General features: G+C 40.3%; 2 protein-coding genes across 8 annotated transcripts in view; one reads left to right on the top strand and one right to left on the bottom strand.

Moving 5' to 3' along the window:
* The window catches only part of casz1 (castor zinc finger 1), a 260,657-nt gene that overhangs the window by 47,196 nt on the left and 196,546 nt on the right, over positions 1-16,915 (top strand). For all 7 annotated transcript variants that reach the window (XM_090184582.1, XM_090184572.1, XM_090184583.1 and 4 more), the window contains exon 3: positions 15,977-16,080. The gene's annotated coding sequence lies outside the window, so the exon portion shown is untranslated. The remainder of the gene's footprint in view (positions 1-15,976; positions 16,081-16,915) is intronic.
* Positions 10,347-11,097, bottom strand: LOC149981267 (uncharacterized). Its single transcript, XM_090184585.1, has 2 exons — positions 10,654-11,097; positions 10,347-10,530 (listed from the first exon to the last, which is right to left on the bottom strand). Exons 1-2 carry the CDS (start codon positions 10,980-10,982, stop codon positions 10,452-10,454), a joined length of 408 nt encoding a protein of 135 aa, XP_090040711.1. The 5' UTR covers positions 10,983-11,097; the 3' UTR covers positions 10,347-10,451.

The following is a 16,915-nucleotide window of genomic DNA, read 5'->3' as shown; positions in this document are numbered from 1 at the left end:
CAAATCTGGTTCTGTTTGCTTTCCAACAGATACAATTCACCTTTCAACAGGACAATAACCTAAAACACAAGGCCAAATATACACTGGAATTGCTTACCAAGACGACATTGAATGTTCCTGAGTGATCTAGTTACAGCTTTGACTTAAATTGGCTTGAAAATCTATGGCAAGACTTGAAAATGGCTGTCTAGCAATGATCAACAACCAACTTGACAGAGCTTGAAGAAATAAAAAAATAAGTGATGTGCAAACATTGTGTAATCCAGGTGTGCAAAGCTCTTAGATACTTACCCAGAAAGACTCAAAGCTGTAATTGATGCCAAATGTGATTCTAACATGTATTGTGAATACTTATGTAAATGAGATATTTATCTATTTCATTTTCAAAACATTTTCAAATATCAGTTCTAACAGGTTTTCACTCTGTCATTATGGGGTATTGTGTGTAGATGGGTGAAGGAAAACATTTATTTAATACATTTTTAATTTAGGCTGTAACACAACAAAATGTGGAATAAGTCAAGGGGTATGAATACTTTCTGAAGGCACTGTACATTTTTAACACCGAAGTGTGCATTTATTTTTCTTTATCTGGTTAAACACCTGTTTTGACCAAATATCCCTCCAAATCTCATGTATATCTCAACAACTATTTGGGTACACTATTTTTTTACACTTTTTAACGAAATAAAGGTAAACTTTGATTTAACAAATGAATGGACAAAACCTCTATTAAAAAAAGAACATGACATGCCATGAACTACCTGTCCCGTTCAGACGTGAACCATCTTTCAACCTGGCACTTATTATTTGTGTTTTTACCTCAATGTGCTTGTCCCATGGGTGTGTACATTTTTGCAGAATGTGAGGTCATGCTTGAAAAATGTAATGAAAAGCATTTCATGTCATGACACATCAAAACCTGTTTTTACATAAGGACCTGCATTTTTTATATCCGTGCAGTCGTCAAATGAATGTTCCTCTCTCGTTTTGTTTGTTTTTTTCTTATTATTTTTTTCCTCTGCCCTTTGCTCATAACCGGATCTGAACACAGAGAGACGGGAACAAAAACTGACAGCATTCTTTCACAGTGACTTCACCCATTTTGTCTCATCTGATACCTTTTTGGAAATCATGAAACTAATTCCCTAATTCCCTTTTCATGTGCACAGTCAATCCACCCTTTTCAAATGAATTCTGATTAATTGGTACAAATTGAATGCCGTGTTCGATATAAGTACACCACCTGGACAGGACGCTAATCTATTGCAGGACCTGCTATGAAATGAGTTGTATAATACATCAAAAAGTACATTTGAACTCCAGTCTAGTTTGTCCTGTCAAGTGTGTTGGCCAATGATGCATTTCCACTTCACAACAAAGTTCCATTCTACTTCCAAAGTAGTGTTCCTCGGGGCATTCTCTGTGCAGATGCCCCAGTGTTTAAGAGGTGTCTGAGACAGGAGTGTTACCTCACCTGGTCTTATATTTACCTCAGATGGTAGGATTAGGAAGTAGCCATGTGGAAGATATGGCTCTAATCCACTCTTCCTCCGTCTTGGCTAACACACACACACGCACGCATGCACCCACACACAGGCCGATTGGCCTTCTGGCAAATGCCAGATGCCTGGACCAGTTTTTAGTAGGGTGTGTGTCAAAATGGACATATCTTTTTTGATGTAAAAATAAAACATTCAAACATTTGAAAAAGGTGACCCTTTTGTGCAATTTCTCTGTTATACAATAATGAGCCTGTGGCTGATCAGTGGTTAATGGTCGGACCCCCTATCAAGATGGTTTACTGATAGACAGCTGAGGTCAGCAAAGAAAACTGCTCTGACTCTGAACAATTCCTTTGACCTCATGTCTTGGTTTTTACTCTGACATGCACTGACAACTGTGGGACCTTATATAGACAGGTGTGTGCCTTGTCTTGTCCAATCAATTTAATTTACCCCGGGTGGACTACAATGAAGTTGTAGAAACATCTCAAGGATGATCAATGGAAACAGGATGCACCTGAGCTCAATTTTGAGTCTCATAGCAAAGGGTCTGAATACTTATGTAAGTAAGGTATTTCTGTTTTGATTTTTAATACACTTGCAAAAAAATGATATAAACCTGTTTACGCTTGTCACTATGGGTTATTGTGTGTAGATTGATGAGGGGAAAACAATTTAATACATTTTAGTACAAGACTTGTAATGTAACAAAATGTGGAAAAAGTCAAGGGGTCTAAATGCTTTCGGAATGCACTGTAAATGTAGAAAGAACATATTCTACATTGTTCCCCTCAATCAAAACATTCTGTTTTCTGGGCGACTAAAACCACGATCTGGCCAAACCGTAAATTGCAATATCCTCATGATTCCTGTAATGAAAGTTTTTGCCCTGCCCCTGTGCCTGTGCCCTTGCTGGGGCCTGCTGTTGTGTTGAGCAAGCCACTCTCTTTTCCTCCTATGCACTCGAGAGAAAAATGCGTTCTGATTGTGTACTAATTCCAAATTGCGGGAAAAACACAGCTTTGGAAACCTCACCCCCTTGTTCCTATCAAAGGGAGGAGGGTCTCAGCTTTCTGTAGGTATCATTTTTGTTTCTCAACTCTCAATATTCAGCTCAATAACAACTATTTTACAGCCAGTATATTTGATATGGCTTTGAGAGCGGTGCGAGCATGAATGCGCACCGGTCATTGCCAGGGCACAAGCCTAATAGGCCTCGTGGGCAGTAGCCTACAACTGCAGCATTTGTTTAGGACATGACATTTACTGTTGGATGAATAGATGGCTACTAGCAGTGGGTATTATAGGTAACACTTTACTTACTTCAGTCAAAAAGAGGGTGTCTTGTACTGCACCTGAAATCTGCTCCTGCATTCATCCCAGTCATCAGCAACAGACCATTGGGGTAGGTGCATGTCTGACATCAATGTGTGCGCAATTACAATGATAATTTAATATGTTAAATAAAAAATATGTAACATAAACACACTTTTGGCACGTAGGCCATGGTGAAATCGAATGTTTTACCTTGTGTGGTAGGTTTTGTGGGTTTCAACATTTTTATCTAGGTCTCATAACCAGCCATAAAATAACTACCGTGGTAGTTTAAAAAAAAAAATGTTTTAAGTCTTATGTAGGTGTCATAACAAGCCATAAAATAACTTAATATATGTCACAACAGGTCTAAATATATGTGTCATGACAATGCTATGACCATATTATAACAGGTTATGTCAGCTGGTTATGACATATTATGCTATAGTTCTGACCGTGTCATAACGTCTTTCTAACGCTGGGTGTAAAGTGTTACCGTATTATATTAACAGTTAATGATCTAGTGTTTTGAGTTTTAACTTCCTCAGGTGTTGAACCCCAAATTAATTAGCCTATGGTGTTAGTTAGTGCACATAAAGATGTATGGATTTAATCTCTATTGAACAAAAAAACAATCATGCAACTACAGTGCCTTGCGAAAGTATTCGGCCCCCTTGAACTTTGCGACCTTTTGCCACATTTCAGGCTTCAAACATAAAGATATAAAACTGTATTTTTTTGTGAAGAATCAAGAACAAGTGGGACACAATCATGAAGTGGAACGACATTTATTGGATATTTCAAACTTTTTTTAACAAATCAAAAACTGAAAAATTGGGCGTGCAAAAGTATTCAGCCCCCTTAAGTTAATACTTTGTAGCGCCACTTTTTGCTGCGATTACAGCTGTAAGTCGCTTGGGGTATGTCTCTATCAGTTTTGCACATCGAGAGACATCGAGAGACTTTTCCCATTCCTCCTTGCAAAACAGCTCGAGCTCAGTGAGGTTGGATGGAGAGCATTTGTGAACAGCAGTTTTCAGTTTCTCACAGATTCTCGATTGGATTCAGGTCTGGACTTTGACTTGGCCATTCTAACACCTGGATATGTTTATTTTTGAACCATTCCTTTGTAGATTTTGCTTTATGTTTTGGATCATTGTCTTGTTGGAAGACAAATCTCCGTCCCAGTCTCAGGTCTTTTGCAGACTCCATCAGGTTTTCTTCCAGAATGGTCCTGTATTTGGCTCCATCCATCTTTCCATCAATTTTAACCATATTCCCTGTCCCTGCTGAAGAAAAGCATGCCCAAACCATGATGCTGCCACCACCATGTTTGACAGTGGGGATGGTGTGTTCAGTGTGATGAGCTGTGTTGCTTTTACGCCAAACATAACGTTTTGCATTGTTGCCAAAAAGTTCAATTTTGGTTTCATCTGACCAGAGCACCTTCTTCCACATGTTTGGTGTGTCTCCCAGGTGGCTTGTGGCAAACTTTAAACGACACTTTTTATGGATATCTTTAAGAAATGGCTTTCTTCTTGCCACTCTTCCATAAAGGCCAGATTTGTGCAATATACGACTAATTGTTGTCCTATGGACAGAGTCTCCCACCTTAGCTGTAGAGCTCTGCAGTTCATCCAGAGTGATCATGGGCCTCTTGGCTGCATCTCTGATCAGTCTTCTCCTTGAATGAGCTGAAAGTTTAGAGGGACGGCCAGGTCTTGGTAGATTTGCAGTGGTCTGATACTCCTTCCATTTCAATATTATCGCTTGCACAGTGCTCCTTGGGATGTGTAAAGCTTGGGAAATATTTTTGTATCCAAATCCGGCTTTAAACTTCTTCACAACAGTATCTCGGACCTGCCTGGTGTGTTCCTTGTTCTTCATGATGCTCTCTGCGCTTTTAACGGACCTCTGAGACTATCACAGTGCAGGTGCATTTATACGGAGACTTGATTACACACAGGTGGATTGTATTTATCATCATTAGTCATTTAGGTCAACATTGGATCATTCAGATCCTCACTGAACTTCTGGAGAGAGTTTGCTGCACTGAAAGTAAAGGGGCTGAATAATTTTGCATGCCCAATTTTTCAGTTTTTGATTTGTTAAAAAAGTTTGAAATATCCAATAAATGTCGTTCCATTTCATGATTGTGTCCCACTTGTTGTTGATTCTTCACAAAAAAATACAGTTTTATATCTTTATGTTTGAAGCCTGAAATGTGGCAAAAGGTCGCAAAGTTCAAGGGGGCCGAATACTTTCGCAAGGCACTGTATAGTCTAATTGTCAACCCAAAATTCATGTCAATCACTGGATTAGGTTGCAAAATACACTACATGACCAGGATGTGTTTACTTGCTCGTCAAACATCATTAATATGGAGTTGGTTTCCACTGGATGTTGGAACATTGCTGCGGGGACTTGGTTCCATTCAGCCACATGAGCATTAGTGAGGTCGAGCGATGATGTTGGGTAATTAGGCCTGGCTCGCAGTCGGTGTTTCAATTCATCCCAAAGGTGTTTGATGGGGTTGAGGTCAGGGCTCTGTGGAGGCCAGTCAAGTTCTTCCACACCGATCTCGACAAACCATTTCTATATGGATCTTGCTTTGTGCTTGGGGGGCATTGTCATTCTGAAACAGGAAAGGGCCTTCCCCAAACTGTTGCCACAAATTTGGAAGCACAGAATCTTCTAGAATGTCATTGTATGCTGTAGCTTTAAGATTTCCCTTCAGTGGAATTAAGGGGCCTATCCCGAACCATGACAAATAGCCTCAGACCATTATTTATCCTCCACCAAACTTTACTGTTGTCACTATGCATTGGGGCAGGTAGCGTTCTCCTGGCCAAACCTAGATTTGTCTGTCGGACTGCCAGATGGTGAAACGTGATTCATCACTCCAGAGAACGCGTTTCCACAGCTCCAGAATCCAGTGGCGGTGAGCTTTACACCACTCCAGCCGACGCTTGGCATTGTGCATGGTGATTTTAGGCTTGTGTGCGGCTGCTCAGCCATGGAAACCCATTTCATGAAGCTCCCGACGAACAGTTATTGGGCTGATGTTGATTCCAGAGGCAGTTTGGAACTCGTTAGTGAGTGTTGCAACTGAGGACAGATGATTTTTACGCACATCAGCACTCGGGGTTGTTGTTGGAAAGGTGGCATCCTATGACGGTGCCACGTTGAAGATTACTGAACTGTTCAGTAAAGCCATTCTACTGCCAATGTTTGTCTATGCAGATTGCATGGCTGTGTGCTTGTTTTTATACGCCTGTCAGCAATGGTTGTGGCTGAAATAGCCGAAATCCACTAATTTGAAAGGGTGTCCACATTCTTTTGTATATATAGTGTATCTTGAATCATGCATTCCTGCTTGGACGTGTTAGAGGAGACCTACTTATTTCTTGAATACCCCAGTAGTCTATTTATCATACTTCCTAATAAAGCACTATGGATGACTTTATAAGGGTCATGGGCAAATGAGGGAAAATGAGTTGGCAGGTCGCGCAGTGATGTGTGCTTGTGTGGATAAAATGCCAGGGCCAAATTCTTCACACACACACACACACACCTACCTCTACAGTGCAACAGAGGTGGAGACCAGTATTTCGGTACTCCTAATATGTGGCAATGTTTTGATAAACATTTGTCAGCCTGAACTCAATGAGTATGTCTGCAGGCACATGAATATTTCGATTTTAAACAGATTATGGCAGTAGTCATGTAAGCTTACACCTTACTTTGCTTTTCTTATTCGGCGTAAAGTCACCGTTTTTTTTGGTTAGTAATCTTTTGAATTATTATACTGAACAAAAATATAAACGCAACAATTTCAACGATTTTACTGTGTTACAGTTCATGTGAGGAAATCAGTCAATTTAAATAAATTCATTAGGCCCTAATCTATGGATTTCACATGACTGGGAGTACAGATATGCATCTGTTGGTCAGAGATACCTTTAAAAAAAAGTAGGGTTCCAGAAATGTATATGATCTGTGCATGTACTAGCACCAGCTGAGCGAGCCTCCCTCTTTAGTGCCAGTGAAGTGAGTTGGGAACAACTGAATGTTTGAGTCTTAGAAGTGGTTTTCACATACAAACCTCATATGTTCAAACTCCGAATCAAATTTGCTTCACAAAAATAACATGGTTGCTGTGGCAGAATGTTTATTTTGATTGCCAATTTTCTGCATTCATCAGAGTGCCATCAGGTCGCCTGTTTTCAGATGTGTCCCTGTAAACATAATTTTTAGGGAAATCGTTCTTCTTCAAAAGCATGTGAACATTTTAATCAAACTATTATATTAATCTGACTATCCACAATAAACGCATTAATGTGTGCATGTAACCGTACTCAATGTACCTCGCACCTGTCATTATAGCTGTTGGATTCGGCTGTCCACACTATATTACACTTGGGATTGTTGTATATCATCAATCCGTTGGTGTGGCCGGGATCATTCCAGCAAAGAAAGATCATAAAACGTTCGATTTGGATCTTTACAGAGTTGTGTGTTTTCTTTTAATGCATCTACACCCACTGAATAAACAGTAACTGAATTTCAGATCAAGTTGACCGCTGTCATTTAAAAGTCAGCCCAGCCGTCTAGATTAGATTTCCACTGAATATCACATGCAAATGGACAGAGAAAAATGACGTTAACATCTGAAATATAGTGATGAATATGATTTCCATACCATAATAGCATCATCATGCTATCACTTGGATGATTGATGTATACAATGATACCCTTAACAAATCATTCCTATCATTCCACTCTAGGACTTTATCCCAACTACCATCATCTTAAATGGCCTAGTGGAAGTCTCATTGTGTTATATGTGATGCTAAGTCCATCTCATTAGGGATATAATGGGAAAATGTAATTAGCACTGGTAATAATTATTGTATTTATTACGTTTTCTGTTTATTTATCAACTACATTTCAACTGGTAATTAGCAGTAATTAGGAGTGGGTTCATTTCCTTATCTTAACTCATTATGCGTATTGTTAGCAGTTTTATCAAAACTGCTCATAATATGAGAATCTTTGGATTTACCCACTGTATCGAAAGAGGGTATTGGTTTATCATTAGCTGTAGAGTTTAAATTGTAATGGTTGTTCCCCTTAAAGGCGAAGTTCAGTATTTTACAACTTAATGTTAGATGGTTCCTCGCCCTCAGAGGAGTATATGGGGCATGCAGCATGTTCAAAATGTAATGGTCAAATTAACTCAATTATTTGGTTTGACGTTACTTCAAACCATACATTTTTTACCTCATGCCCTCATCACTCCCATGTATTTTTAGATGTTTAGCTATGGTGGCTACAGTTAGTTTGGACACACCTACTAATTCCAGGGTTTTTCTTTATTTGTACTATTTTCTACATTGTAGAATAATAGTGAAGACATCAAATCTATGAAATAACACATATGGAATCATGTAGTAACCAAAAAAGTGTTAAACACATTTTATATTTGAGGTTCTTCAAAGTAGCCAGCTTTTTCCTTGATGACAGCTTTGCACACTCTTGGCATTCTCTCAACCAGCTTCACCTGGAATGCTTTTCCAACAGTCTTGAAGGAGATCCCACATATGCTGATCACTTGTTGGCTGCTTTTCCTTCACTCTCCCAAGTCATCTCAATTGGGTTGAGGTTAGGTGATTGTGGGCGCCAGGTCATCTGATGCAGCACTCCATCACTCTCCTTCTTGGTCAAATAGCCCTTACACAGCCTGGAGGTGTGTAAGGGTTATTTGGTCATTGTCCTGTTGAAAAACAAATGATAGTCCCACTAAGCGCAAACCAGATGGGATGGCTTATCGCTGCAGAATGTTGTGGTAGACATGTTGGTTAAGTGTGCCTTGAATTCTAAATAAATCACTGACAGTGTCACCAGCAAGGCACCATCACACCTCCTCCTCCATGCTTCACGATGGGAATCACACATGCGGAAATCATTGGTTCACCTATTCTGCGTCTCACAAAGGCACAGAGGTTGTAACCAAAATCTCAAATTTGGACTCATCAGACCAAATTACAAGTGTGACTGACTGGCTCAAATCGGTCTTATGTAGCTAAATTGAAATTGGGTTTCTTACATTGGATAAAAGTAGAGACGCAGAGCTACAAAATGGTATATCATACACTGCATATCAGGAACAATGGGAAAGAAATTCTGCTTTGAAAGTTGATAAACTTGTAAACTCACTTTTGAGAAATGGGCCTTTGAATGTTTTGGTACCTACTGGAGAGCTCTCCGTTGTCTACACCCATTCAGCATGGTTCACACCCTCTTAAACCAGCCCCACCCATCTCTTTAAGGATTCACATGTAAGATCATGTGCTAAACCGTGAGTACTGTAGTAAAGATTAAGACTAAAAGTGGTAGTAGCCTACAATAAGGAAAAATTCCAGGTAAACAGTAATTGTCCAGATACAAATATTTTATAAATATTAGATGACGCTTCCACACATCCAGTGGTGGAAAAACTACTAAATTGTCATACTTGAGTAAAAGTATAAATCATTTCAAATTCCTCATATTAAACCAGACGGCACAATTATACATTATATATATATATATATATATATATAATTTTTTTTGACGGATAGTGTTGGAGTGTACCCTGGCTAAGACATCATTTTCAAACTAAGCATTTGTGTTTAGTGAGTCTGCCAGATCAGATCCAGATCAGACGCAGTACGGATGTTCTCTTGATAAGTGTGTGAATTGGACAATTTACTTTTGGGTGTCAGGGAAAATATATGAAGTAAAAAGTATTTATTTCGGAATGTAGTGAAGTAAAAGTAAAAGTTGGCAAAAATATAAATAGTAAAGTAATGTACAGATACCCCCCCCAAAATACTTAGTAGTACTTTACACCACTGCCCAAATGCCTTCACACCAGTACAATGCCTTCACACCAAATGCCTTCACACCAGTACAATGCCTTCACACCAAATGCCTTCACACCAGTAAATTAGCATCCTTTATATACTGTTACACACACATGTATCACATAGTATTCCATACATAAGTTAAGGCCATGCAACCTGAGTTAGGTGCACATGTACAGTACATAAACAGATGCATGCGCTATATATTTATCTGGTGGACACTTGATAAGGTCACATGATATTGCTGTGGTATGTCACAACATCATGTTACGACCACACATATCAATATTCATTTTATATATCAATATTTTGCTAAGTCTTGCTAAGTGGATGGGTCTCTACAGAAGGTGTAAACGGTACAGTCAAATGGTTACTTGCATAGTAGCAATGTCAGAAATAGATAGTGTCAGTATAAACAAAATAATATATAGTATGTACAAGAACAATATCAATAATGATATCAGTGATAGACGAGGTAGTTAAATGCATACAATCAGGGGTAAAGTGGCTGAGCAGCAGGATACAAAAAAAATAGTAGCAGCAACGTATGGTATGTGTGTTAGGAGAGAGCCTGTTTCTGTCCTGCCCTTGACTTTGGTACAGGGCATGTGACGTCCATAGCCTCTTCGTCACAAAACTGATCATCTCAAAAAGATACGTTTGTCTAGCTGTGTCGAGTCCAGGTGGTGCTTGTATAGGCAGACCATCTATGGGAGGAAGGATGTCAGCGTTGCGCAGCAGCTGAAACCTGGTCTTGACAGTCCGAACGCTCCTTGTTGACACCACGCTCCAGAGCATCGAAGCTGTAAAACAGGGAATAACAACAACAACAAAAAATCAGAAGACATTACAACCCTGCACAACATCAATTCACCTCTCAAGTTTAGATAAGAAGAATAACCTCATACAATGAAAATTATTTTCACCTGAAGTGCTGGTGCTGCTTGATCTGTGGCAGTGGACTGAAGTACGGAGTCAGGTGTTGTTGCCAGCCATAGCTTTCCACCAGCACCGTACCATCCTCCAGTCCAACCAGCTGTGGGATGTTGACTCCTGTCACAGTGCTGTCCAGCACAATACCAGCAATCTCAGACAAATTGTTCACTGTGGTCTTTCTGAAGCTCTGCTTGATGAGGCCGAAGCCCCAGTCGGGGGAAAACTTGGTGTGGCCTGCGATCAGGAAGTGAAGGTCCAGATTGTGGTGGAGCTTGTGTATGGTCCGCCAGGCACAATACCAGAGCACAAACGTTGTCATGTTTTGGCCACTGCAGTTATCACAATTCAGGTCCACACGTGTTTCCCCAAGCTCCGTAGTTGGTGAAGAAATGGTGCATGTAGTTGATGACTGCGCTGCTGTCTTTGCTTGCTTGGGCCAGCTCTCTTTTTGATGGGAGGCATTAGACTATTCTCCTTGTATGACTGGTGGAGGAGAGTCAGGCGTGTTCTACTGATGCTGAAAGACAAATTCCAGATACAAATATTTTAGCATTATTATACAATAGATGCAAAATGGCATTCTGAGATAACATCACTACACACAGTTCATACATGTAATGTTAGCTAGCTAGCCAGCCATCTAACGTCAGCTGGCTAGCTAACAGCAAGCTTTAACTAGTAATACAAATCAATTGTCATAGCTAGCTAAAGTTAACCAAATAGGTTCAATATTAGCTAGTTAGCTAGCTAACATTAGGCTATAACTAGCAATGCAAAATGGCATTCTGAGAAAACATCACTAACGTTACACACACTTCATACATGTAAGTTAATGTTAGCTAGCAAGCCAATCATCTAACCTCAGCTAATGTTAGCTAGCTAACAGCAAGCTTTAACTTGGGGTCTTTTGTTTCGAAATGTCACGTTAACATTAGCTAGCTAGCTAAAAAATGAATCCCAATCCATAGAGTAACGTTACTAGCAATACAAACCGATTGCCAAAGCTAGCAAAAGTTAACCAAATAGGTTCAATGTTAGCTAGCAAGTCAGCCATCGAACTTCAGCTGGCTAGCTAACAGCAAGCTTTAACTAGCAATACAAAACGATTTTCATAGCTAGCTAACGTTAACCAAATAGGTTCAATGTTAGCTAGCAAGTCAGCCATCAAACGTCAGCTGGCTAGCTAACAGCAAGCTTTAACTAGCAATACAAAATGATTTTCATAGTTAGCTAACGTTAACCAAATAGGTTCAATGTTAGGTAGCAAGCCAGCCATCGAATACCAGCTGGCTAGTTAACAGCAAGCTTTAACATGCAATGAAAACAACTTTCTTACAAAATAATAAACTTATAATATCTGAATCTGTAGCTAGACTTTTACCCGTATACATGGATGAAAGCTTCACGGCAGACCGCAACCCCTTTTATTAATTAAGACGTCCTGTGTCGTTTCCGTTTTAGTTTGTACAGCTTTTTTGGCCTATCGGGTTCCACTGATTTCAAAACTCAGTCAACTTCTTCCGTGACAACACTGTTGATTGCTGTTTCTTCCCAATCACTGTCATCAGAAGACTCTACAATGTCTTCTTCAATTAAAATGTGTTTTTTCCTACCTAAATCAGGGATTTTCTCATCGTCTGAGAGTGTCAGCATGGCATGATCGTTTTCCAGAAAGTATTCCATCACAACTTTTTCCCACGGACCTTTGTCAGTAGCGCCTGATATAATCAGGGCAGCAATGTTATTGAGAGCAGTAGCAACACATTTGCTTATCCTCTGCAGCATAGGTAACTCTGGGTCTTCCTATCCTGTGGCGGTCCTCATGAGAGACAAGTTTAATCAGGGCGCTTGATCGTTTTTGCGACTGCACTTGAAGAAACGTTCAAAATTCTTGACATTTTCCTTATTGACTGACCTTCATGTCTTAAAGTAATGATGGTCTGTCATTTCTCTTTGCTTATTTGAGCTGTTCTTGCCATAATATGGTATTTTACCAAATAGGACTATCTTCTGTATACCACCTCTACCTTGTCACAACACAACTGATTGGCTCAAACACATTAAGAAGGAAAGAAATTCCACATATTAACTTTTAACTTGGTACATCTGTTAATTGAAATGCATTCCAGGTACTTCATGAAGCTGGTTGAGAGAATGCCAAGAGTTTGCAAAGCTGTCATCAAGGCAAAGGGTGGCAACTTTGAAGAATCTCAAATATCATTTTATTTGTTTAACACTTTTTTGGTTACTTCATGATTCCACATTTGATGTTTCATAGTTTTGATGTCTTCGCTATTATTCTACAATGAAGAAAATAGTAAAAATAAAGAAAAACCTTGGAATGAGTAGGTGTGTCCAAACTTTTGACTGGTACTGTACTTTCAGGGTAAGAAACCATCTAACACTAAGTTGTAAAATACTGAACATTTCTTAAAGATACAGTATTGAAGATTATTTCAATTATTTCTCCTTTTTTAAAAGGCGCCTCAACCACAGGAGGTTGGTGGCACCTTTATTGGGGAGGACGGGCTCGTGGTAATGGCTGGAGCGGAATAACCCCATAGTGGAATGTGACCTAAACAAATTAGGTATTTTTAGGAGAACGATACCCCTTAGTTTTCTGATTCAGAAGTGGGTGGTTTCCATAACCTGTAGCTTTTCAATTCTCATTTTGCCATTGAACAAATGTTCATTAAACACTGAACGTTTTTTGTCCTTTTAAATATCATTGTGTCTTAACCGAAAACAATGACAAGATACTGGAGAATTTACTTAATTATTTAAATATGTATTTTTTAGGGCATTTTAGATTGTATTCAGACAGATTAGAAACATGACCCGCCAAGCCGCACTTCTTAACACCCGCTTGCTTAACCCGGAAGCCAGCTGCACCAATGTGTCGGAGGAAAGACTGCTCAACGGACGACCGAGGTCAGCCTGCAGGCACCCGGCCCGCCACAAGGAGTTGTTAGAGTGTGATGAGCCAAGTAAAGCCCTCCTGGCTAAACCCTCCAATAACCCGGACAACGCTGGGCCAATTGTGCGCCGCTCCATGGGACTCCCAGTCACGGCATGTTGTGACCCAGCCTGGGATCGAACCCCAGTATCGAGCCTGGGATTGAAAGCCCCTTCAAGTGCAGGTCAAGCAAATACTAGAGAAAGCAGACTGTATTGCAATCATCTCTGATGGGTGGTTGAATGTTTGTGGGCAAGGAATAATTAACTACATCATCTCCACCCCTAAAACCAGTATTCTACAAGAGCACAGACACAAGGGACAACACACACACCGGTCTCTACATTGCAGATGAGCTGAAGGCAGTCATCAATGACCTTGGACCACAGAAGGTATTTGCACTGGTGACAGACAATACTGCAAATTTGAAGGCTGCTTGGTCTAAACTGGAGGAGTCCTACCCTCACATCACACCCATTGGCTGTGCTGCTCATGCATTGAATCTGCTCCTCAAGGACATCATGGCACTGAAAACAATGGTTATACTCTACAAGAGAGCCAAGGAAATGGTTAGGTATGTGAAGGGTCATCAAGTTATAGCATCAATCTACCTCACTAAGCAAAGTGAGAAGAATATGAGCACCACATTGAAGCTGCCCAGCAACACCCGTTGGGGTGGTGTTGTCATCATGTTTGACAGTCTCCTGGAGGGGAAGGAGTCTCTTCAAGAAATGGCCATATCACAGTCTGCCGATATGGACAGCCCCATCAAGAGGATCCTCCTGGATGATGTATTTTTGGAGAGAGTGGTAAGCAGCCTGAAACTCCTGAAACCTACAGCAGTAGCCATTGCACAGATTGAGGGAGACAAATCCATCCTGTCTGATGTTCAGACGCTGCTTGCAGATGTAAGAGAAGAAATCCGTACTGCCCTGCCACTTCACTGTTGCTCCAAGCAGAGGAAACTGCAGTTCTGAAATACATCAAAAAGCGTGAAGACTTCTGCCTGCAGCCCGTACATGCCGCAGCGTACATGTTGGACCCCAAGTATGCTGGCAAGAGCATCCTGTCTGGTGCAGAGATCAACAAGGCCTATGGTGGCATCACTACTGTGTCTCACCACCTTGGCCTGGATGATGGCAAGGTTCTTGACAGTCTGGCGAAGTACACTTCCAAGCAAGGGCTTTGGGATGGAGATGCAGTCATGCCAACATATCTCATCAGCCACCTGGTGGAAGGGACTTTGTGAATCTGAAGTCCTTTCCCTTGTTGCCTATGTCATCCTCCAAATCCCACCAACATCATCCACCTCAGAGCTCAACTGGTCCTTGTTTGGGAACACACACACCAAAGCACGCAACAGGTTGACCAATACAAGGTTTGAAAAATTGGTAACCATCCAGGCAAATTTGAGGCTTTTTGAGCCGGACAACAAGCCATCCTAAACAAGGTTGGAAAGTGACAGTGAAGATGAGGCCTCAGACTCTGATGTTCAAGAGGTGGACATTGAGGAGGTGCAGGGAGAAGACATGGAAGTCTGAGAGGAAGACAACCAAAGCTTTAGTTTTTAGACTATCATTTTACAAATGTATGAAAACGTTTTTGGGAGATGCGATGGATCATTGTGGATCATTCAGTATTGCTTTTCTTTTGTTGTTCAGTGAAATCATCCCATGTGAAGAGTCTACTCATTGAAATAAAGTTCAATTGGTAACTAAATTGTTTTTTTTTGTTTATTGGAAGGATTTAATCCTGTGCAATTATTTCTACTTATGATAAGGTAAAAGGTTTCTGTCTTCATTTGATATGGTAAATATATCCAATGCAAAAACATCTACATTTAAATGGTATTAATATTAATTTTCATATATTTCCATTAATTCCCATATATTCCCGTTAATTCCCACGGAAAGTTTCCACCTCTGAAAATTCCCCAAAATGTGCAACCCTAGTTGCAACCCCCCTTCTGCCCTCAAATCAGCCAGTGTACCTGGCACATTTTACTATACCCGGTTGAAAGGCATAAATGTTTTGCTTATTCACCCTCTGAGAGTCACACATACACAATCCGTGTCTCAGTTGTCTCAAGGCTTAAAAATACTTTTTTAACCTATCTCCTCCCCTTCATCATCACTGAGAAGTGGATTTAACAAGTGACATCAATAAGGGATTATAGCTTTCACCAGGATTCACCTGGTCAGTCTATGCCATGGAAAGAGCAGGTGTCCTTAATGTTTTGTACACTCAGTGTATGTGCATATTAGGCACCTCTGGTATACGAAATGAATTGTACCGTAATGTGTAAAGAAGTCGCAAATAACTCAGTTGATATACAACACTCTCTTGTATCCCTTTAGGATCCAGCTGCCAAATGATTGCCCATCAAGCAGCCATGAGCAGAGTCCAGACTGTAGCTCAACGGTAGGCTGGAGTTCAGACAGAGGTGCTGCCCAACTGACATGTGAGTCTTATTTCTCTTCTACAGTAATTCTACAGTAATTAGGCATGCTACACTGCCTTCAGAAAGGTTTCACACCTCTGATTTTGTTGTGTTACTGCCTGAATTTAAAATTGATTAAATGTAGATGTTTTGTCACTGGCCTACATACAGTGCCTTGCGAAAGTATTCGGCCCCCTTGAACTTTGCGACCTTTTGCCACATTTCAGGCTTCAAACATAAAGATATAAAACTGTATTTTTTTGTGAAGAATCAACAACATGTGGGACACAATCATGAAGTGGAACGACATTTATTGGATATTTCAAACTTTTTTAACAAATCAAAAACTGAAAAATTGGGCGTGCAAAATTATTCAGCCCCCTTAAGTGAATACTTTGTAGCGCCACCTTTTGCTGCGATTACAGCTGTAAGTCGCTTGGGGTATGTCTCTATCAGTTTTGCACATCGAGAGACTGACATTTTTTCCCATTCCTCCTTGCAAAACAGCTCGAGCTCAGTGAGGTTGGATGGAGAGCATTTGTGAACAGCAGTTTTCAGTTCTTTCCACAGATTCTTGATTGGATTCAGGTCTGGACTTTGACTTGGCCATTCTAACACCTGGATATGTTTATTTTTGAACCATTCCTTTGTAGATTTTACTTTATGTTTTGGATCATTGTCTTGTTGGAAGACAAATCTCCGTCCCAGTCTCAGGTCTTTTGCAGACTCCATCAGGTTTTCTTCCAGAATGGTCCTGTATTTGGCTCCATCCATCTTCCCATCAATTTTAACCATCTTCCCTGTCCCGGCTGAAGAAAAGCAGGCCCAAACCATGATGCTGTCACCACCATGTTTG

This window comes from Oncorhynchus mykiss, chromosome 9, assembly GCF_057628025.1.
Source record: "Oncorhynchus mykiss isolate SJ-2025 chromosome 9, ASM5762802v1, whole genome shotgun sequence".
In the NCBI taxonomy this organism is placed as follows: Eukaryota; Metazoa; Chordata; class Actinopteri; order Salmoniformes; family Salmonidae; genus Oncorhynchus; species Oncorhynchus mykiss.
The sequence above is the reverse complement of the archived record's forward strand: the minus strand, read 5'-3'. Positions and strand labels throughout refer to the sequence as shown.